Here is a 21607-nt window from a genome sequence, read left to right as displayed (position 1 = left end):
CTCTGAGCTGCATTGCTGTACCCTGGGGTTGATTCAGGTGGGCTGCTGATACCACAGCCTCACAGAACGGTCACTTTTAATTTTGCCTCTATAGGTTCCACGTGTGTATGTGCAACAGGTCAGCTCTGCTGCTCAGCTATACCTTTCGAAGCAAAATAATGTACAGAAGTGAAGAGTCATCTAACCTGAGCCATTGCATGTTGATCCACAGCTTCTTCCATGAATCTGGGGGGCTCCACACTGTAACAGTGTGCCACTGTCTCACTTCTAGGCCATTTCAGAGCCCAAGAAACTAGTGCTTAGCCTCACAGCAAGAGTCAGTTTCTATCTCTTGAATCTTGCATTCACTCCTTGCTTCAAGGAGTGCAAAAAGGGGAGAGAAATTGTCCTCCCAAGAAATGTTTAATCCATTATATCACCTTAACTTTGGTCTAAATTGGGCTTTTTTAATCCTCCCAGTTGCTTGAGGTCTAGCTTTTTAGATTACAACTTAAAGGAATCGTCATTTCTACAGTTCTTCAAGCACACCAAGTCCTGTGATGTTTAGGAATACTTGAGAGTCTTGAGTAACTTAGAACTCACCTTGGTAAGTGTCGGAAATGATACTGCATTTGTCCAGCTTCTGCCAGATTTCCACTCACTCCATACAAACTGAACATGTGGCAGCTATTTGGCTGTGAAGAAAGCAAATGTGATCGTGTCTTTTGCATGGAACTGTGATATGGCTAAAGTATATCTAGATTGTTTCAGTGTGCTCAATACACAAGGGAGAAGAAATCTGTTGAGAGCTTTGTTACTACAAAGTGTCCGTGCAGCTCTGTGTTTGTGTAAATTTGAATGCATTCCTACATCACCTGTTGTCTTGTTGCTGCCACGGTTGAACTAATTAATTCTCACCTTCAGTTCCTCTCCTTTTCTGGGAGAGGTTGTTCACTGACCTGCTGTCAGTGGGTCAGTTGCATTTTCTGCTGAAGTCTCTTTTGTGCCTAGTGTTCCAGGGTAGTGTCCAACCTTGTGTTGGGCTTTGCTGTTGGTTAATCTCACTCCCAGAAAAGAAACTGTGTATGAATATAAACTAACTTATTTCTGGGGGGTAGACTTGTGTGGAGCCAGGAGTTGGACTCAGTGATCCTTGTAGGTCCCTTCCAACTTGGGATATTCTATGGCTCTAACTTTTTGGGGAGATAAAGGTCAGAATGAAGCTGTTCACATTGCAAATCTGAGTCCCCAGCCCCCTATTTACCCCCCATTTTAGGAAGTGGTAGGGAATCAATGAAATGATCTGTTCTGCCGTGGCTACATGCAACCTCACCTTTGAAGTATTTCGGCCCTACAAGCTTTCCCCTAATCTGACCTTCAGAAGTAATGTTATACAATATTTACACCACGTGCATGACCCTGTAAGCTGTTAGGAGGCCACTTGATATCAAACCTACGTGGGAGAATTCAAATGAGATATTGAAAATATTTTTGTGGAGGAGGAGATAGTGCAGCTGAAGAGCTGAAGCATGTCAGTAACTGGTAATTTTAGGCATAAAGTTCTCTTTAATCTCTTAACACCATTCACTTTTGTGTGTTAGCTACTCTTCTGTTAACTGGAATTGCAACACTTACAGCACAGTTTTGTGATTGAAGTTTGGCTCTTAAAGCTGAACCTGCAGAGTTGGTTGTCATCAGGCAGCTTGTACTTCTGCCTTTGATTGCTGTCATTGAGAGCGTTTCAGAATGTCTCCATTTCAGCGTTTTCCAGACTGTGAATGTCCTCGTTGAGGGAGGGGACCGAGTAATTCTTTCAATCCTGTGTTACAGAATGCTCCTGTGAGATGAAGAGTAATAACCTGCTTTCTGGTATTGCTTCTTTACACAGTGTTGTTGGCACATGCGTGAGCTGCTCAGTAAGCTATGGAACAGAAAGCTGCAGGAAAGCTGTCTATTTGAAGAAACATTTGTTTAGATGGATTTCTTTTTTTGGAAAATGAGAGTTGAATCTGGACATCTTAATCTAAATCTTCACACATAAGGGCTAGGAGATCTGATTGGACTTCTGATTTAAGTTCACATGCTGAGGAAACAGGACTTGTGTTTTCAGGTGATCCAAGGGAGAAGCTGAACATGCAGAAAAAACAAGCACACACATAATGATTGGATCTTATGAGCAGAATCCACTGTGGTCAAAGAAACTTTTCTAAAAATCTGGATTTTTACCCATTTGGTTGTTCTGCAGAAATTGTTAGACTGTTACTGATTTGGCCCTGAGCAAGTGTAAAAAAGCCAGGGATTAGTTCACTGCGGATTCCCCAGCTGTTGATGATTGTGTGAGATATTGTTGAATCTTGTGGATCCTGAAAAGCAAATAACTTAGTGCTGGCTGGCTTCTTCTCACACACCAGTTGCATTTGCTTTTGGAACTCAACAAATCTGGCAGCGCAGGATGTAAAGACTTGGTTTGCCAAACAGTTTGTGTAGGGTTCACACTGCTTCAGTTTTCTTAATTCCTCATAAACTCACAATTCTTACTGCCATGCTGCTTCTTTCATCCAAGTACATCAATCTTAAAGCAGAAGACAAACGAGCAGACACTGGTAGATCAGCAGAGTTAGACTAACCTTACACTTGATTTTAGATCTGATGGTTGAGACCAACGTTAGACTGATAACTTTATTTTTAAAAGATTTGAAATATATATTCAGGTAGTATCTTTAGCTTGTCTTGCAGCAGTACCCCACTGAACTGATATTTCAGGGCTGTAGTTCTTGAAGTGTTTTTAGCCTCTGTAAGTCTCTAAGACACTGGAAGGTCATTGAAAAGGCTGCCTCTTTGTGAAATGCTATTTTCGTAGTCCTACTGAAGGTATTGATTTCAGAAACTTACAGTAAAGTTTGAAACTTCTGTGAATTTATCTGACCTAGATTAATAACTTTTAATTTTTCTTCCACTTTTCATTTCTTTTTAGCTGGGATGTGACAGCAAACATAAGAAGAGCTGTGGAAACTTGATTACCTCCTGTTTTTGGAAAAGACTAACTTGTTCTCGACTTCTCACTTTTACCTGATTTTATTGGGGGGAACACTGTCCATTGGTCACAGATTACTGCTGTGAGGCTTTCTGAGTTTTGTTTTGCATTATGGAGAGAGTCAAAATCAGGCTTGTAGCAGCACCAGTCCTTTGGAGGCTACTCTTTTCCTAAGAAATAATTGCTTTGTGGGTTGTAGCAGCTATGCAAAGCAATTGCTCAGTCATCATAGGTAACAATTCTTTAATTCTATCAAACTCCAATAAAAAGAGCCAGTAGTTCAGAACTTCGTTTTTGCCAAAGCTATTACTTTTCATTTTTTCCACTGATGGAGGAGAAGAAGGGGAGAAGAGAAGCACTGTCCAGTGCACACTTGCTGCTTCCCACCACCAGGTGATGAATCTGCAGCGTGCAGAGCTGGATGGGAGCCCTGCTCCAGCTGCCCCCAGGCGTGTCATGAACACAGGAGTCGGTTGTTGGAACTAAATTATTTTGCCATTTTTATTTTTAGGTTTGCTGGCATGGGTAATCTCATTAAGGTGCTAACCAGGGACATAGACCACAATGCAGCACATTTTTTCTTGGATTTTGAAAGTAAGTCTCTCAGCCCTTCACAGCTGGTGCGTTTAAAAGGGTAACGGTAGGGTTGCTTATACCTGCTGGAATGAAGGCCAGGGGACTCAGTTGCAAATCTGCAAATTGAAAAAGGGTTGCATGTGGTTTGTTTTTGTGTTTTTGTTTTTTATTATTATTTTTCAGTAGTAGCCAAGCCACCATCATGCTGCTGTGTAAATTTTCTTTTCGTGTGCTTAGTCATTCTGGGTCTCTGTGGTCAGTGATGTCCGTCCATCTGCCTGCAAATTGAGTGATCATAAAACGAAAAATTCTGTCAGTATGCCATGGTAATCTGTGCTGAGCAGTTGTTCTGTGTAATCCTATCTTACATATGAGTGAGTACGAAATCATTCTTGATTCTGGTTTGTTCATTCACAGTGCAGTTAATGTGTATTTTGACACCCAGAAGTCCAAAGTGGAGTCGTCTGAGCTGCTCAAATGTTTTAGGCACCTCATGTCAGAGATCTGGGGCATACCTGTGATAGCATTTTCTGCACACTGAAATGATGTATCCTGATTCAGCTTTCTCTAATGGCTTTCTGACAAAATTATAAGGGCTGCCAAAATGAAAGCTCTTCCCTTCTGTTGTCCCATCAGGTAAAAATCTGTAGCATGGCTACCATGACAATGCTTGCCAATATGGTACTTGGCCCTCAATCCATGGCACTCCTGCTCAGGACACTGGTGCTAGGGTGTACCGGGACAGAATTAGTCACCTTCAGCTGGAGTCATGCCCCTTTCTCCAAGGGGAGACAGAAGATGGTGGTGACACACGTCACTTGTGACAGGGAAGCTGCGTTGCATCTCTGGGACCACCAGCTGTACGGCCCCGAGGTGGGGTCTCCCTCCACCTGGAGCCTGGAGGACGGGTTCATGCCTGATGGATGCCTTTGGTCGTCTTCCCCCATCGCTTCATTCGACTACATTTGGGCTGTTCCTTCTTATAAAGGAATATTTTTTTTCTTTCTCTCATTCTTGTCTTGGCAGGTACCTTAACATGGGGAACCTTCTTAAAGTTTTGACATGCACAGACCTTGAGCAGGGGCCAAATTTTTTCCTTGATTTTGAAAGTGAGAAGATGATTTTATATACCTATTACTCTTTGCCTGCAGTAGACTGCATTTGTCATGTACTAAATGTATGTTTTCACTTTGCCATCTTTCTAACAGCTTTGCATGCCTGAGCTATGAATAATTGTTCAGCGAGCTTTTGATGAAAGCGATGATCTGTTTTAAAATACCCTGAGTTTCTAAAATGTAAAATCCTTGTTTCAGGGAAGCCTTTCAAACTGCATTTTGACCTCTGGAATCTGACATGGTTCCCATTTTAAAAACAAAAATGCTGTTTGTTTTTAATCAGAACTTGTAAAATATTTTTTTAAAGAATTGGAATTATTTGAAGAGCTACTGAAATTACAAGGAGATACGTGCATCTTAAAGGAAAGATGAAATATTAAACCTAATTATTTTTTGTGCACTTCCAGTGTGCCTGCAGGTGCAGAACAACGCTGCGTGTGCTGACTGGCTCACAACAGCTATTCATAGCTCTCTACACACCCCGTTACAGGTGTGTATGTAGACCTTCCATGATTTGGCTCTGGGACTTGACAGTTAACCTCATCCCTCCTTAAAGGGGAGGCTCAATGCGTAGAGATGAAATTGCTTTCGAAAAGAAGAGACGTGTTGCTTTTTCGATCAGGGCCAAGCCTTCTGGAAGGTTCACATACTGTTGATATTTCTGCTTTTTAGTTTTTGTTGCATGCTATAACATAGCCTAAGAATGGCAGGTAAGTGTCGTTGGCTGCTGCTCTGCATGTTGAATCACTTGGCTTTGATACGCTATTGCTTTACCCCAGCTGCGCATCAGCAAGCGTAAAATAAGAAAACTAATCTTCAAGTGCATTTTGACCATGTAATAAAATACAATGGCATACCAAAACAAAAAAAAAAAAAGTATTGTGATATGGATAATATGAGATTTATTATCTTTTGTTCCTTCCTCTAAATTATTTTTCAGTTGTTTGGTGAAACAGTGGCAGTTGGTTACATTAGTTCTAACAGAAAAGGGAATGCTTGGAGAAACATGTTTTTGCTTTAATGCTGTTGGAACTTGTAACGTTTCTAAACCCTTGTCTTGTACTGTTGATTTTATCATTTGTCTGTTCTGAACATTTTGTTTATGGGAAGATGGTAGCCACACCGATTGGCCATAAAAGGAAGATAATCCAGGGTCGTGTTCAAGAACTGGCAAATAAAAGTGTTGGTTAAGAACAGTTCAAGTCTTACGTATTCACAGAGTAGTTGCAATTTAGTGAAGTAGGGAGAAATGATGCAGGGGAAATTTGCAGCTCCAGCTTCATCTGCAAATACTAACCATTATATAGGACTAAATTACTTCAAATTAGCTGGATGCAAGGGGCATAATTCTAAAAATCAATTTCAACGATAATTGCTGCTAATTTACTTTAAAAGTCAGTTTTTTATCTATCAGTTTTTTTTTTAAGTGCATGTTTTGAGCATGAACAAGATTTGGCATGAGAGTAAGCAGGTTGCTGACATGAAATGTTTACATTCGCAGTCAAATGAAATGACTTGTATTATGGCTGAGTTGTTAGACTGTTCTTTATTCGTTTTGGACTCTGCACTGTGTGTGTTTCTGCTGCTATACTGTGTATCTGCGCTTCTTTCTCCTCTGTTTCAGATAGCTTGCCTTGACAGAAACTTGGCTCTGACACAGTCAAGATCTTTCTTCAAGACTTGGCACTTAATCTCGTGATACTTAAGTTTATGTTTTTATGGGGATGAGCAAGTAAGCTCTGTATTAAAACTAAATTTGCCAATGCTATGTTATGCCTGGCCCAATAATATACAGGTTTAGGTATTTTGTTTTTCAATCCAGGTATGAATTGGCTAGTTAAATGTTTCTTGACACAGTACCATAGAGACAAAAATCAAATGTCCATAAAGCTTTGTAGGGATACAGATGCTGAATTTGGAAATGCTTTAGACAGGTTTATGAGACTTACAGATATTTAGCTGGGTGATAGATTCCAGTTATTTCTGTGACTTAAAATACACGCTAAAAATATTTAATTAAATGATATAATGGGCTTTACCCTGCCTTAACACGGGTTAAGCTCATATTTTCTTTGGTCATCCACCTCAGTTACTTCAAACAAATAATTGTCTCAAATATTCTCCTAATGTCTCTGCAGTGCTGCTTGGACGTGAGCAGAGCAAAGTGCCCAGCTTCGTGAAGATAATGTTATAAATTTAAACCAGCGACCTGCAACACTGGAAGCTTAGAGCTCAACTTTTATGTTGGTGTCACCACTGTCACAGTGCAAATCCTTTCCAAATTTCCTGATTTGAATAGTAGCTAAAGCACAGAGTACTCTTGCTTGCAGACAGTGATCTCAAGCTAGCCCTGAATGTGTTCTGCATTACCTCCAAAGAACTTGGCTGGGTTTCAGAAAAGCCACAAAGATAACATTCTCTGGAGTAATGATGATAGAGATGCATAAATCATTTCATCTTCAGCAGTCTGGGATTTTTCTCCCCCCTACTGGTGGCTTTTGTCCCAGCCAATTTTAGATGACTTCTTTCCTGGGAAAAATACCAGTTTAAATAGCATTTGCTGTGCAGCATAAAATTTTAACCCTGATTTTATGTCCCTTCACTAGTCTTTAGGATAGCTAGATATGTTTTTTAAATAATCACTAGATATGTGTGTTTCCAGCATGCAGTATGTTGTCATATTTTCATAGCTTTTTGTTCACATAACAGCATCTGTGTTCTTTCAGGTCTACTCTTTTGTCTTTGTTATCATGTGAGCCTTCTGAACCCTCAATGTATATTGCATTTAGTGCAGTAATGGTCTGATTAGATCTAAAAATCATTTAAAGAACTCCCCTTTTGCTTGAAGGACCTCAGTCTTTACTTATTTATTTTAATATTGGATTAGAAGTGGAAAGCTGTCATGAATGAGCAGGGGCTGGCTCCCTTGGCAACTATATCAAACCTGCCAATTTATTCTTCTCATGGACAGTATTGCAAGGGAAAAGCCAAACCTTGTCCTGAAGTTGTAACAGGACCTTAGTTGTGTAAGGGGAAAGAGGGAATCCCTGAAATTTCCTTCCTCATCCTGCTGTTTGGATACCTGGCATTGCTGGCTGCTCTTCCTCAGTTGCCAAACCGATTTCCAGCTTGCTTTCCTGCTCCGTGCCCTAGGTGGTGAGGGAAACAAGTTCAAGTCCGAATGAAAGTCCTATAGCTGAAGTTCTCAGACACATACTGGTATCTGGGAATGCTACCTCTGTTTATTTGGGCTTCCAGCAGTGCTTGGAAAGACAAACCTTTCCCTCTTCACCTTTCCCTCTTCCCACCTTGGGCAGGATGCAGCACGCCAGGGAGCAAAGAAGTCAATTGCTCTGAGCCAGCCTGCTCTGCAGTTTGAAGTTTTTCTACATTGTCTCACTTTAACCCATCTTAATCCATTCTAAATTCTTTTACATTCACTTCACAATCCCTTTAGGTTTACTTCTTAAATTTGAGCTGTTTTCTCAATAAAAATGTAATGCTTCATTGCATGTCTAGGCCAGGAGGAATTGCAGGTGGATGAGGAACTTAGCTGGGACAAAGCAAGCTATAGGTTTTGTCTGTCGAAGGTGCACCAAAATAAAATACATACCAAAAGAAATAATCCAGTGCCTACTGGACTTTAAAATGGGTATATTTAGAAGTTTGCTATAACAACAACAAAAAAACCCCTTCTCCCCCCACAACAAATTAACCTAAAACAATGGCTTATGCCTTCCAGGAACATTTTAGGGAACTAAAATACAGCTGGTGGACTTGTGGAGATGAAGATTTTCATGACCACATGAAAATCATCTCCCAGATCCAAATTGTTTCTGAACGTGGAAGGTCACAGTACCACGTCTGTGCTGCTTGTCTGGGGGTTTTGAAATGAGGAGTTGCTCTCATGGGCCCTTCTGCTGGGCAGACCCCCCGACCCCAGTGTAGGAAAACAAGCTGTCCTTAGAAGAGAGCGTGAAGAAAAAGTACGATGAAAAATTAAACAGGCAGGAGGGGTGCTCAGCGTGAGACAATCCAAGTGGCAAGTCTTGATTGCATTATTTAACAGCACAATCTGGAACGCTACGGAGCTTCACGTCTTAGTCTGTATTTCACTACAGCATTTCATGTCTGCGCATGAACCGCTGCCAGTCAACTGGTGCTTACCTGTCTGCTCTTTTTCCCTCATTTTTTTTTGTCTTCATTTCTTACAGCAGTCTTCAGCAGCTTTCAAAATTACAAATGACCTTTGTGATGATCTGAAACGCATTGGCCACTTTTACTCGATGCCTAATCGATGTGGTGCTCTTAGACATTTTATTTCTTTAAAGGAGTGACCTGTTCTATTTCATCCACGATAATTCTTGGTGGTTATCAAAATAGCACAGGAAAATTGTTGCAGAGTCTGTATAAGCATATTTACTAATAATGCCTCCTTTATTTTTCTCTGCAATGAACCATAAAAATAAGTATTATGCACAAATTACAGCAAAATCCAGACAAGCAATGCATGTGAAACTTTTGTTTTCTCCCAATGCACACTCTGCTTTATAATGTCTTTTTCTAGTGTGTAACACTGCAATATTGTGATTTTTCCATTTAAATGTCCCTAACTTCCATCATCATTAGTGGGAGTTGTGCATGTGGGTCATGGAAAAAGCACTTCCATTTAAAAAAGATATTTTCCAGTCTCTTTAAACAGCACAAGATTATGAGGATATATTGTCCATAGATAGCTTTTGTTTATCCCTGTAAAAAAAAAAAAAAGAAAAAAAAAAAGGGATTTGTTGTTAATCCCCTGACTTCCAACATGGGATATCCTGAATTAAAGTACCCTAATATTTATTTATTTAGTATCATATTTTTCCTATTTAAACAGATGAGAATCTCTTTTGTAATAAGTGACACTAACAGTAATTTTTTTTTATATCAGTCTAAGAGGAACTAACCTTATAGCTTCCATCAGAAATTTAAAAGAAAAATTGATCTTGTGTCAGGTAAGCCAGGTCTCAGAGATTTGTACCAAGAGATTTTGTTAAAATGCTAGAGCCTTGGTTTTCTCAAAACTTACTTCCTATTGAATGACATTTCTTTAAACACGTGTAACTTTCTGAAATGATCAAATCTGCTTTTGGAAAGTTTTTAGTTCGTTATTGAAAAAAAAAAAAAAAAAAAGGAGACAACATATATCCTTAAATGAAAAGGATTTAAAAAAAAAAAAGAACACGTTTACATTAGATCTTTTTGTTCTCAAGTCTAGTTTTGCAATTAGTGCAATAGAGAATGTTTTGTGAATTAAATAGATTAAAAAGTAAAAGATACAGCTGCTTTCCAACCAGCCACAGAGGAGGCAGGAAAATAACCTGATGCAGTGTTTCCAGATAACAGCAGAAATTGAATGCCTCCTGCTAAGGTTAGCATATGTGCAGTGAACGTGTTTTTTGAGTACTTAACCAAGTCCTATCCACTGAGTTTGTAGCACAGGTGAGGGTTTGCCCAATGTGAGGACTGGTTACCTTGATATAAAGGCAACCTGCCAGGATTTCTTTTTCTAACCTAATTGTAAATAAGTCAGAATAGATTCCAGGTAGATTTTGGGGGTGCTAAATTAATGTAAAAGACCACTACAGTAAATGCAATTACTCTTGGAGTTCCTCATACATTGTTATAGCTCTTCAGAGAACAAAAATTCTTAATGAGTTGATACATGAAGAATTTGTCCGTAGCTGATGGTTTACCTTTTGAATTCCGTAATGTTGTTACATATATATGTATGTAATATGTTCTACTGTTTAGATGCCCAACCTACAGAATCTGAAAAGGAAATTTATAATCAGGTGAATGTAGTGTTAAAGGATGCAGAAGGAATACTGGAAGACTTGCAGTCATATAGAGGAGCTGGCCATGAAATACGAGAGGTGAGCCAGAGCGTTACGATTGTGCACAGCCTGTGATTGTTCGTTGATCCTAACAGTACCACTGGATGTAACTTTGCTTGCAGGAGCTGTCTTGGCAGAGCATGTTGTCTCTTAAAATTGCTGTCATGAATTCCCTCTCTGGAATGTTCCTTTTTTAACAGCAAAATGGATGTCACTTTTTTCAGTAATATTAACGCACTTGTGTAATAGTGAAAGATTCTCTTCAAATGTTTTGTGGAATTGTTGCTGTTACTTTTTTTTTTTTATATTACCACATAAGCTCTTCTTGAGTTAGTGTCTGATTTGAGAAGATTATGGTATGACTACAAGACAATATTCAGTAATGTCAACATCTTTTTGTGTGCTAATTGAAGAAGCCTGTGTGGGAATCCTAGCACACGAGACCTTTCCAATGCCTTTTAACTGGCTTTTATTTACTACAGTAGGAGTTTGGAATGGGAGCAAAGTTTCTGTACAGCATGTCACTGTTTTTCTTTTATCTTCAGTAGAGAGTGGAATAAATGCTCCTAAAATGAGGAGGTACTTGCTATATCGTACTCAAAGAAATCCTAGCAGACAAAAGCCTGCTAATTTGACATAAATTTGATAACTTATAGCTATTCATCTTTCATAAGTAACATGATGTTTTTATTCCCTCTCTGAAGTCATAAGTTAGGTTTAGGAAGGGTAATTGTGCCACACAAAACCCGCAGAAGGGGAGTTGGTTCATTTATCCTTCAAGAAAGGAGCGTGTTCAAGGAGAGGCTGTAGGATCTGACACCAAAGCCTGCAGCTCTCTTGTGGAAAGAAGAGAGAGACATCTACCTGAGAGGAGGTAGATAAGGCCTGGAGGAAGCTTTTAGGGTCCAGAGAGGAGTGCGTTGAAACATGTAGCGCAGAGTTGACTGAAAACGTGACTTTTGGAATCACAGACTTGACTGTAAAGATTGAACAGGAGAGTTATGAGCACTTCTATTTGTTTTCTTAGTAATTTTCAAACTGCTAGTTTCTGTCTTAAAAATGTGGGGAGGTTGAATTTACAGTAAGCTTCCAAGCCAAAAGCCTTAAAGATAAGGTCTATGCATTTATGCTTTAAAGCTCTGGCATACTCCATGTCTTTAAGTTGCTGATTGTACCTAAATGTTCCTACTGTAATACTTAGCCTGAATTTCACAGTGAATATGTTGTGGTTTTTTACAATTTCGGAAACTGGTCATAGTGATTAACATTACAAAGAGGCTTTGATCACTAAACTGTTTAGTTTGCAGATAACCCAATGAAGTTACTGATTTTAATTAACTAGATATATGTAAGTTTTCATACTCTGAGTAGCTTTATTTTTAACAATTTCATTATGATTTTTTGGTATTTGTTTCCTGGTATCCTGGATACTTATTTTCAACAGAAGTATTTAGATCCTTTTGGAACAGTCTTGGGTTAGTGCATGCACTTGTCTCTTTACCAAGAACTTCTCGGTAGAATTCTAAATAAGTAGTTCTTCAGACAATCACCTTACAGAGAATTTCCAATAAAGTCTCAGATATCTTTTAATTTAAGCATACTTTTTCTTTCTAATTTAAGGCAATACAGCATCCCAACGATGAGAAGCTGCAAGAGAAGGCATGGGGCGCAGTTGTTCCACTAGTAGGCAAACTAAAAAAATTCTATGAATTTTCTCAAAGACTAGGTAAGCTGAACTGGCTTTTTGTCTTCATTTGGTACACTTGACATATAGAGACATGGATCATATCCAGGTCAACCACTTGTTACTAGATAAAAGCTCTTACTGTATAGATTCCTTCCATGCACTGGATTGGATTTTATTATATATGTGTACCACCTTCTGCGTGTGAAAGCAAACAGATTTTAGTGGATACCTGAGAGGAGAAAATGGGAGTATAATTGCCATCTTCTTTCCCTACCCCTTTATTAACTCTGAGGAGCACTAACCAGCTGGTAGGCTAATACATTGAGTTTGAGTTTATCTTAAAAACAAACAAAATGTAGCTTCTGCTGATAGGTATATACCTTGAATTTCATGCTATCTTCTTGTAAAGTCTACAGTCTACTAACACAGACTGCTGAAATATATTTTACACGTTGCAGACAGGGCTTGGACAAAACTTTTAAAACTTTTTAAAGTTTTCATTGCTGTCATAGTGCTGATTAAACTGAGTTTTTATAGCGGTTTATAAGTAAATATGGTAACAGTGGCACATAGAAACAATTCATCAATCCTGCTTATTATTAATTGCCATGTGTCTTGGCAGATGGGTATTTTAAGTGTAGTGTGCAGAATTCTAGTGAATACAGAAACAAGGTGCAGGTGCAGATGTATATTGCAAAACATTCTTCTCTGATTTAAGAGGCGGGATTGCGAGGTCTGTTGGGAGCCCTGACAAGCACTCCATATTCACCAACACAACACCTGGAGCGAGAGCAGGCTCTTGCTAAGCAGTTTGCAGAAATTCTTCACTTCACACTCCGGTTTGATGAGCTTAAGGTAAGAACTTGACATGATTTTGTAAGTGCAAATGTTCAGAAGAAGAAAATAGTCTGCTTACTGAAGGAGTTTGTCTTGTGTTCTGTTCTAGAATAGATCGTGTATTAGATGCTCAAATACCTGCTATGTATGGCTAGTTCACACATCCTATGGTTAGATTTAACTGGAACACAGAAGAAATATATTAGCTTTAGGCACTCATTACATTTTGGTACATATTAATCATGTTTCTTAAGCTGAATTTGGCAGATCTCTTGGGATAATGCTGCCGCTGCTTCTTCTATATGCACATCCAATTGTTCAGCTATTTTATTACTAATGTGCAAGGAACTAAGCTGAGATGACATTAATGTACTGGTCTAATTCAAGTCACATTTCCAGAACTTTTTTCAACCTACTAATCTCAAACTCCTATTAGAAGACCAACTGTTTTTCATGTTCTCATTAGGGCTTGCTGTGAGAATCTCTGTTGCAACATCACAGGACTTTACTTCAGAAGGCTGAATGTTTCTTGATCTCAGTATTAAGTTTTATGAAAACTTGTCTTTATATCTTTCTTGAGATGTTTGGAACAACTTTTTTTTCTTCCATATCTATGTAGATGACAAATCCTGCTATACAGAATGACTTCAGCTACTATAGAAGAACTCTGAGCCGTATGAGGATTAACAATGTCCCAGTAGGTAACCCTTAGATGAGATGAGATTTACCTTTATACTATCTCCTATTTTTTCCGTATAAAGAACAACTGAACTCTTCTTTCCTTCTGTTTTATAGGCAGAAGGAGAAAATGAAGTAAATAATGAGTTGGCAAACAGAATGTCTTTATTTTACGCTGAAGCAACACCAATGTTGAAAACCTTAAGTGATGCTACAACAAAATTTGTGTCAGAGGTAAGAATATAAATTTATGGGTTGGATGGTGTACTTCAAAACCATGCAGGGACAGACATTGCTTTAGAAACACAAAGCTTTTACTAGGCTTAATCTGTCATCTAGGAACAAAACTTGCTTTTTGGGTCCTCAGGAAACATGAAGCGTCTTTCTCAGATGCTGTAGGAATTAGGGTCCCTATGGATTATTATTATTTTTTTTTTTAATAAATAAAATAAATGACAACACTCCCAGTGAAAGCTTTTCTCCAGGAGGAAGGTGAGGGAGGTAAGCATGTCACCTATGCTTTGGTGGTTTCTTGGATCAGAAACTAAAATTTTGAGGGAAGCAGCTTGTTTTTTTTTTGCGTGTGCTTGAAATAGGGAAGGGAATTGCAATGTTGCTTCCTTTTCTCCTTCCCAAAGCACCTTTGTGCTTGACTATATAATGTTAAGTATGCTTACGTTACTGGGGAAGGAGAGAGGAGACAGAACTGAACAAGTATTCCAAGATCATAATCCATCCTTTTTCCTTCTTATCTAAATATCAGTGATAGACTCTTGTCACTACAAGTATTGTGATTGGCTTCTGATAATTACACGATGAATTTTGTCCTAAATGGGAAGAATACACACCATTTAATAACTTGTTCATTCAGCTTTACACTTGAAATGCCTTGAAAAATTGCATCTCATTTTACATTTCTTTGACTGAAATGTTCATCTGAAACAATTTTAAGTCTTCCTGTTCCAGCACATGCACATGTTTTACTACAGAAATTTCTGTATTACTTTTTCTGTAATTTCTGTAATACTTCTTAGATTTTTGTTTAAACTCGCCAAAAGTCAATGGTGTGTGATAGTTCTACAAGCATGCAAAACCTATATAATAGGCTTCAGTAGTGTAGACTATGCCCTATGGGTTGCTAATTTTTAAAGTAATGTTTAAAAACAAACAAAAATGCAACAGTACCTAACTTACCTTAGCTGTACTCATGTTTTTAATTGCTCTGTGTTTCTGTGCCACCAGATTACTGATTTGATTTAGGTTTTGTAGTATAATCTTTCACAGTAGTTAAATTGGAAACTGTTTATCTTTCTCTGCAGAATAAAAATTTACCAATAGAGAATACTACGGATTGTTTAAGCACCATGGCCAGTGTGTGCAGGGTCATGCTGGAAACCCCGTGAGTACAATAAGTGCTTGTATAGTGTATGAATTACATCCATTTTTTTTAAGACATGATGCATAAGAAAAAACATAATTTGGGTAATTAAGAATTGTTTACTTTTTACCAACTTAGTTTCATGTCAAGGGTAACAACTAACTTGTTTCATTTTGCTGGCCATGCGAATCACGTCTATTTTTCAGAACATATTAATATTTTAAAATAGATTGGCTTTGAAAGCTAGGCAACCTCTTGTTATTTTTTATAAAAGGCTCTCTCATATATAATTCAGGAAAATTTGAGCATGATTGCCTGGGGCCTTCTGGAAGAGAGGTTGTGGGCAGTGCTTTGGATGGTACCTTCTTGGAAGTTGGACTGACTAGTGACTAACAAAATTAGTGTCCCTTTCTGGGGAATTCATGAGACAAGTTTAAGCATGAAGTCAGTCTATTGTCTGCTATAAATTGGAGAGGCTCTGGGAGTATGAACAGAAAGTCAAACTATGCTTTGTGTTTCTTCTGAGATCTAGTTTCCCACTGATAAAACTACTCAGAGGAGGTATGATGTCTTACTTTTTTCAGACCAAATATCACAATAAATTTTGTTTTGAAGCCTATTAGAAGCTTCAAACACTATATTATTACCATGCCTAAGAATGATTTGACCTGTTCAAGAAAGTGGTTAAGCATTGTTCATTAGGCTTGCCCCACCCTCCTTTTCTGAGTCAGAATTTTGTGTTGCTTGTATATTAGAGGGTGCAGGGAAAAAGGATAGGATGCACTCAAAGCAAAGTCAGTGTGTTCTGTTTTAATCTTTTTTTTTTTTTTTTTCCTGGGGGGGTGAGGGAAAGTGTGGAATATTGTAGCAGCAAGGCACTATTTTAAGTTTGAGAATCTTCAACTTCCAGTTAACACTTTCTAAGCAGTGATCTGACTTTTGTAGTCATATTGTTGAAAGGAAAAAGGAGAATTCTCAAAACTGTATTTTTCTCTGAGGATATACAGCAGGATTTCTCTTTAATCTTTTTTAGGTCATTACTAGTAGCTATCTCTTGTATTGTTTGATAGATAATGCTCTGTATTTTTCAATTGCAGTGAATATAGAAGCAGGTTTACAAACGAGGAAACAGTATCATTCTGTCTGAGGGTAATGGTGGGTGTCATCATACTCTATGACCATGTGCATCCGGTGGGCGCTTTTGCCAAAACTTCAAAAATTGATGTAAGTTTATTGTTACTGAATAATCTTTTGAATATTTAAGCTGCTGTAGGCTTCCTTTCTTCCCTCCAGGTTTTACTAACAGATCACAGAGTGGTTTGGGTTGGAAGGGACCTTAAAGTCATCCAATTCCAACCCCCTGCCATGGGCAGGGGCAAATGGGCAGATGTACCTTTCAGATTGATAGTAAAAGGATGGTGTTAACTGTCAGCAAAACATAAATGTAAGTAGTGAGAAATACAAAACAGGCCTTCAGATACATATTGGTTATCGTCAAGTCATGAAAAATCCAACGGAGTTCAGGTAGCGTCTTGAAATACTCTGAACAGTCGTGTTGAAAGGTAGAAATCAGAATGACTGAAAATAACAGTAGCATCTGGTTTGTTCCTCACTTTCTTGTAAAATGCTAGCTTCGTTGTCCACTAGTCTTCAGGTCTAAAGGTCTAACTTTCTGCTTTTGTTATATAGTAAAAGTCTGTGGAATGCATGCTGTTAACATATGCTGCTTAGTGGTTGTTTCAAATAGGCTATTCTCTGATTGTATTAGCTACAGATTTTGTCATTATTTCACTGGCTGAATGGCGTTCTCAATGGATCTATTGTAAGGAGCTGTAAACAATCTTTGCTTTTCTTAATATTGATACAGCTGAGCGTGATATCAAAGTTGTGTAAAGATAAAACAGATTTGAATTTAACTGAGCCATTCTGTTGTAGGAAAACGTAATACTGAAAGCTTAATTCTTTTCCAATATCAAGAAAGCGTATCTATGCTGCTGCAATTTCTAAATAAGTTTTTTTTTTACTGACAAGCAATATAAAATACTTTTGTAAACTTAAAAGGTATTCATATAAAAATGTTTAAATTTTTTTTAACTTCTAGATGAAAGGATGCATCAAAGTTCTTAAAGACCAGCCTCCTAACAGTGTAGAAGGTCTTCTAAATGCTCTCAGGTACTCTTTTATTTGAAATATTTTTCTGTGGATTTTCAGAAGTTGTCTATTGTCTTTCCTTCAGCCATGAGGTGTTCATTCAGTGTTACATGAAAAAAGTGAATGTGGTTATTTCAGACTTCTTTTCCAGTGTGTCTGGAGGTGTGGACACGTGAAGAAACAGTGTTTAAAAAGCTAGGTTGCATGTTTGTTCATTCTAAGATATCTTTCTGCATACTTCAACTGCATGCAGTATAAGAGTGTAGAGGTAAATGTGACAGAGTGGCTTTTGGTCAACAGTGTTACTACCTTCAGGTATAAAGTACAATACATACTGGAAACTAACTGATCACATCTACTGACTGAGCTTCCAAACATGCAAGTGAGCAGCTGCAGTAGGTGCACTGTGATTTCTGTCAGCTTCCTAAAGAAATGGCTGGATTGGTTTGTATTGGCTATACCCTCACCTGTGTGTGATTTGACAGTGTCTTAAGTGTTTTATGTATTATTGGTAGAGTATGAGTAATACAATTTTTGTTTTGCTAATAGTTCAAGACATATAAGGCAGATATTTCCTAGGTACCCAGCAAAAACTTGTTCCTCTGTCACAAAGTATTTGTAGCGAGGTATTTCACAGAATCACAGAATGGCTGAAGTTGGAAGGGACTTCTGAAAATCCAGTCCATCCCCTCTCGCGAGTAGGATCACCTAGAGCACATTGCGCAGGATGGCATGCAGGTTTTGAACGTCTCCACAGAAGGAGACTTCACAACCTCTCCGGGCAACCTGTTCCAGGGCTCTGTCACCCTCCCAGTAAAAAAGCAGGAGAGTCAATGTCTGTAGAATATACAAGACGAGAAGTCACCACATAAATTGGAGAGAGAAAGAATGAGTAATTCTTTGAAATTGAAACTGCAAATTGGGTCACAACGCCGTATCTCTAGTCAGTAACCTGTTCTTCATGTTGGTGTCCAGCATCAGAGGTTTGGCGAGAAATGCTGAACCATGATGGGCAGGTGAAGGCTTTGTTCTTGTCCTTACTTGAAAAATTACCATATTTCATTGCTAATAGTTAAGCAAAACTGGGTATGGTTATCCATGCATTCACTTCATTTGAAGTGTGGAAGCTTTAATTTGTCTTTCTCTTAGTTTTGTAGTGGGTAGTTTTGATTTTTCTTATCAGTAGTGAAACTCCTTTAAATTTGTTTTCGTTTTTCCTTGTGTTAAGATGTGGTGAGAAGTGAAATGATGTGGTGGCATAGATGGTTTCACTTTGAAAGTTTTTTCAGATTATTAAAGAAAAAAATGGGTTTGGTTTGAGACTTGAGTGTTTCCGTACCTGTGTTGTTACTTATCTCTGAATCTCTTGTGATCAGTATAAACACAGGTTTATAGAGAGAAAGCGCTATATTAAAACTTATTTTCTGATTAGTAAAGTACGCAGAAAGTGTAGTTCACATCTTCACTCCATTGTGTACTTTGTGTTAAGGAGTGCGAATTTTGTCATGCTGACATTTTGCCACACTAACACAATTCATACTTAAATATTTTAATGATATTAGTATTTCATACATTTGACTCATTTGGGTAAGATATTTAAATTATATATATACTTTTTTTCATCACATTTGGAATTATCAGGAAGAGATGCAGAGGTGAGTTGTGATGTGTGTGCAAGGTGGAAGCAGGTTCAAGATGTTATGAGAAATTAAGTCAACCTGAGTCTTTTTGATTCTGGAGGAGTGTTGGAAGCTTTCTTGTTTTCTCAAGAGATAAGTAATGTGTCTTAAAAGTGATAAGGATTTTGGAGGGAGATCAGCTGTTCAGAATTAATTTCATAGAAATATTTTAATTGTGTTCAGTTCGTTGTGGGTAGACTTCTGGTGGGAGTCTACTATAGCCCACCTGGCCAGGATGATGACTGATGAATTATCCTTTAAGGAACTCAGAGAGACTTCTAGAACAGCTGCCCTTGTGCTTATGGGGGACTTCAACCTCCTAGATGTCAACTATGAATGTTACAAAACTGGAGACAAACAGGCCCATGAGATTCTTGAAGTGCCTTGATGGTGATTTCTTGGTACAGGTACTAAGAGAGCTGACTAGGAAAAGTGCTCTCCTAGACCTGTTGCTTGTAAATGGAGAGGGTCTTGTGGGTGAAGTGGTGGCGAGAGATGGCCACCTTGGCTGTAGTGACCATGAAGTAGTCGAATTTAAAATCTTTGGCAATAGAAAAAAAAACTGTCACCAAAACTTAAGCCCTCGACTGGGGGAGAGCAGAATTCAGACTAGTTAGTGAGGTCCCCTGGGAAACTGTTTTAAAAGACATTGGGATTCATTGATGCTGGTCAGTTGTTTTTTTTTTTTTTTAAGTACCACCTCCTAGAAGTGCAGGAGCAGGCACTACCAAAATGTCAGAAGTCAAGCAGGAAGGGCAGAAAGCCTGCCTGGCTCAGCAGGGATCTTCTGCTAGAGCTTAGGCAGAAAATGAAAGTGTATGGTCTCTGGAAGCAAGGTCAAGTGACATGGGAGGACTATGTGGATGATGCTTGCTTTGTAGGGAGAGATTTTGTGTGGCCAAGAGTCATGAGTTGAAGCTGACCAGAAGTGTGAGGGACAATAAAAAGGCCTTTTGAAGTATGTTAACAGGAAAATGAGGACCAGAGCAAAGGCTGGTCTGATACTTGTTGAGGACAGTCACCTAACAAACAGGGACATGGACAAAGCAGAGATTTTTAATGCATATGTATATATAAAATATACATATATAATATGCATATTATACCCTTTGGGTTTAGGAGCACAGTTTCTTAGCTAAACAGGAAATTAGGCTAAAAAGTGGTTAAATCCATTGTCATTAAGGAATCTATAAATGGTTTAGTCAATGAAAATGTGGAAGAAAAATCTCTGCAACCATGTCTTATTTGAAGATATTGCTGTGGACAGAGAGCTCAGAGCTGGTGCTAGTGTTCATGATTGGTTACCACAACTGCTCATATGAGTTTACTGCTACAAACTGGCATATGACCATGTGAGCCAACATCTAGCTGAGGGTTTTTCTTTAATTCCTCTTGTTGCAAGGCTCTTGGGGTATAGTTTTGATAACAATTTTCTGAATGTTCAATCTGTGTGCTTGGGGTAACCATGGAGTGGGTGATCAGTGGTCGAGGGGCTTACTGTGACCTAACAAACACAATTTCTTAAATTATGGCTCAACCTATCTGTACCGTAATAGCATCTAAACTCTTCTAAACTTGGCTTTTATTTCTGTGTTTAGGTACACAACAAAGCATTTGAATGATGAGACTACCTCCAAGCAAATTAAATCCATGTTGCAATAACAAATACCTGGAATTCGCACCTGCTGTAGACAGACAGTATTCTGCAATGACTGAGATGCACAGATTTTTTTTTAGTGATTGCAACTACTATCTCGTTCATTCTTGCTTTTTTTTTTTTTTTTCTTCTCTCTTCCTGTTTACCTTTTTTTTTTTATCACTTTCTTGTTCTTAAGTAAGCTCAGACTTCTTTTCTGTGCCAAATCAATGAAATTATCAATTCTGGAAAGTATTTCTACTTTTCAGAATAGCCATCCTAAGTGGCAGCTAATTATGCGTTGCATTTGGATTTCTCTGTACTGGGGAAAGATTTGTGACTTGAACTAAATATTTTTAAACTTGTGGTTTTTTCTTTTTTTGAAAAACTAATATTTAATATTGCTTCTTCTGCATGGCAAGACTGCCTACTTCTGCTATTTAAAAATCCCTTGATGACTTCATTTTCTATTGCAGCTTATTTTCATGTGCAACCATGAGGAAACTAAAAGCAGATTTGTTTAAATTAACTGTGTTTGTACAAAATGGTACCCAACACAAAAGTTTTTTTAAATGAGTAAAAACTGTTTTGTTTAAAAGTTACGTTTGCATTTTGACTCATTTTTGTAAGGATGTATGTTGTATGTTTAACCTTTAATAACTAACGTTAAACTGTGGTGTGTGCGTAGCAAAATTACGTATGCATGTTCATGTCAAATGATTGGCTGTGGATAAGATAATAAAATCAGCTTTCATTTTTCTAAGTGTGGTTTGATTTACCAGTATTTTGAGTGAGATGTCTTCGTGCTCTTTGGATTTTTACAAAAAATAAATTTATAAATTTTATATAGTGAAAACTCTGCTGTTTCATTACCAGTTACCACTAGAGTCTAGTACGCTGATTTAAACCTAGCGTGGGGCAGGGTTCCTGCTCTCTGCACTGCGTTGATTCCTTGTCCCCAGAAATACTGCACAGGGC

The 21607-nt window shown here is 38.2% G+C and overlaps 1 protein-coding gene across 2 annotated transcripts in view; it reads left to right on the top strand.

Moving 5' to 3' along the window:
* The window catches only part of CYRIB (CYFIP related Rac1 interactor B), a 91278-nt gene extending 69890 nt beyond the window's left edge, over positions 1–21388 (top strand). For both annotated transcript variants that reach the window (XM_084282249.1, XM_084282248.1), the window contains exons 4-13: positions 4616–4698; positions 10501–10622; positions 12204–12309; positions 12989–13125; positions 13727–13804; positions 13903–14019; positions 15105–15184; positions 16261–16387; positions 17265–17335; positions 20592–21388. In XM_084282249.1, the coding sequence (XP_084138375.1) occupies positions 4626–4698; positions 10501–10622; positions 12204–12309; positions 12989–13125; positions 13727–13804; positions 13903–14019; positions 15105–15184; positions 16261–16387; positions 17265–17335; positions 20592–20655 (975 nt within the window). In that variant the 5' untranslated portion in view covers positions 4616–4625 and the 3' untranslated portion in view covers positions 20656–21388. The remainder of the gene's footprint in view (positions 1–4615; positions 4699–10500; positions 10623–12203; positions 12310–12988; positions 13126–13726; positions 13805–13902; positions 14020–15104; positions 15185–16260; positions 16388–17264; positions 17336–20591) is intronic.
* Positions 21389–21607: the final 219 nt, after the last annotated feature.

This window comes from Netta rufina (genome assembly GCF_964035555.1).
Source record: "Netta rufina genome assembly, chromosome: 2".
NCBI lineage: Eukaryota > Metazoa > Chordata > Aves > Anseriformes > Anatidae > Netta > Netta rufina.
This window is presented reverse-complemented; position numbering and strand designations above follow the sequence as displayed.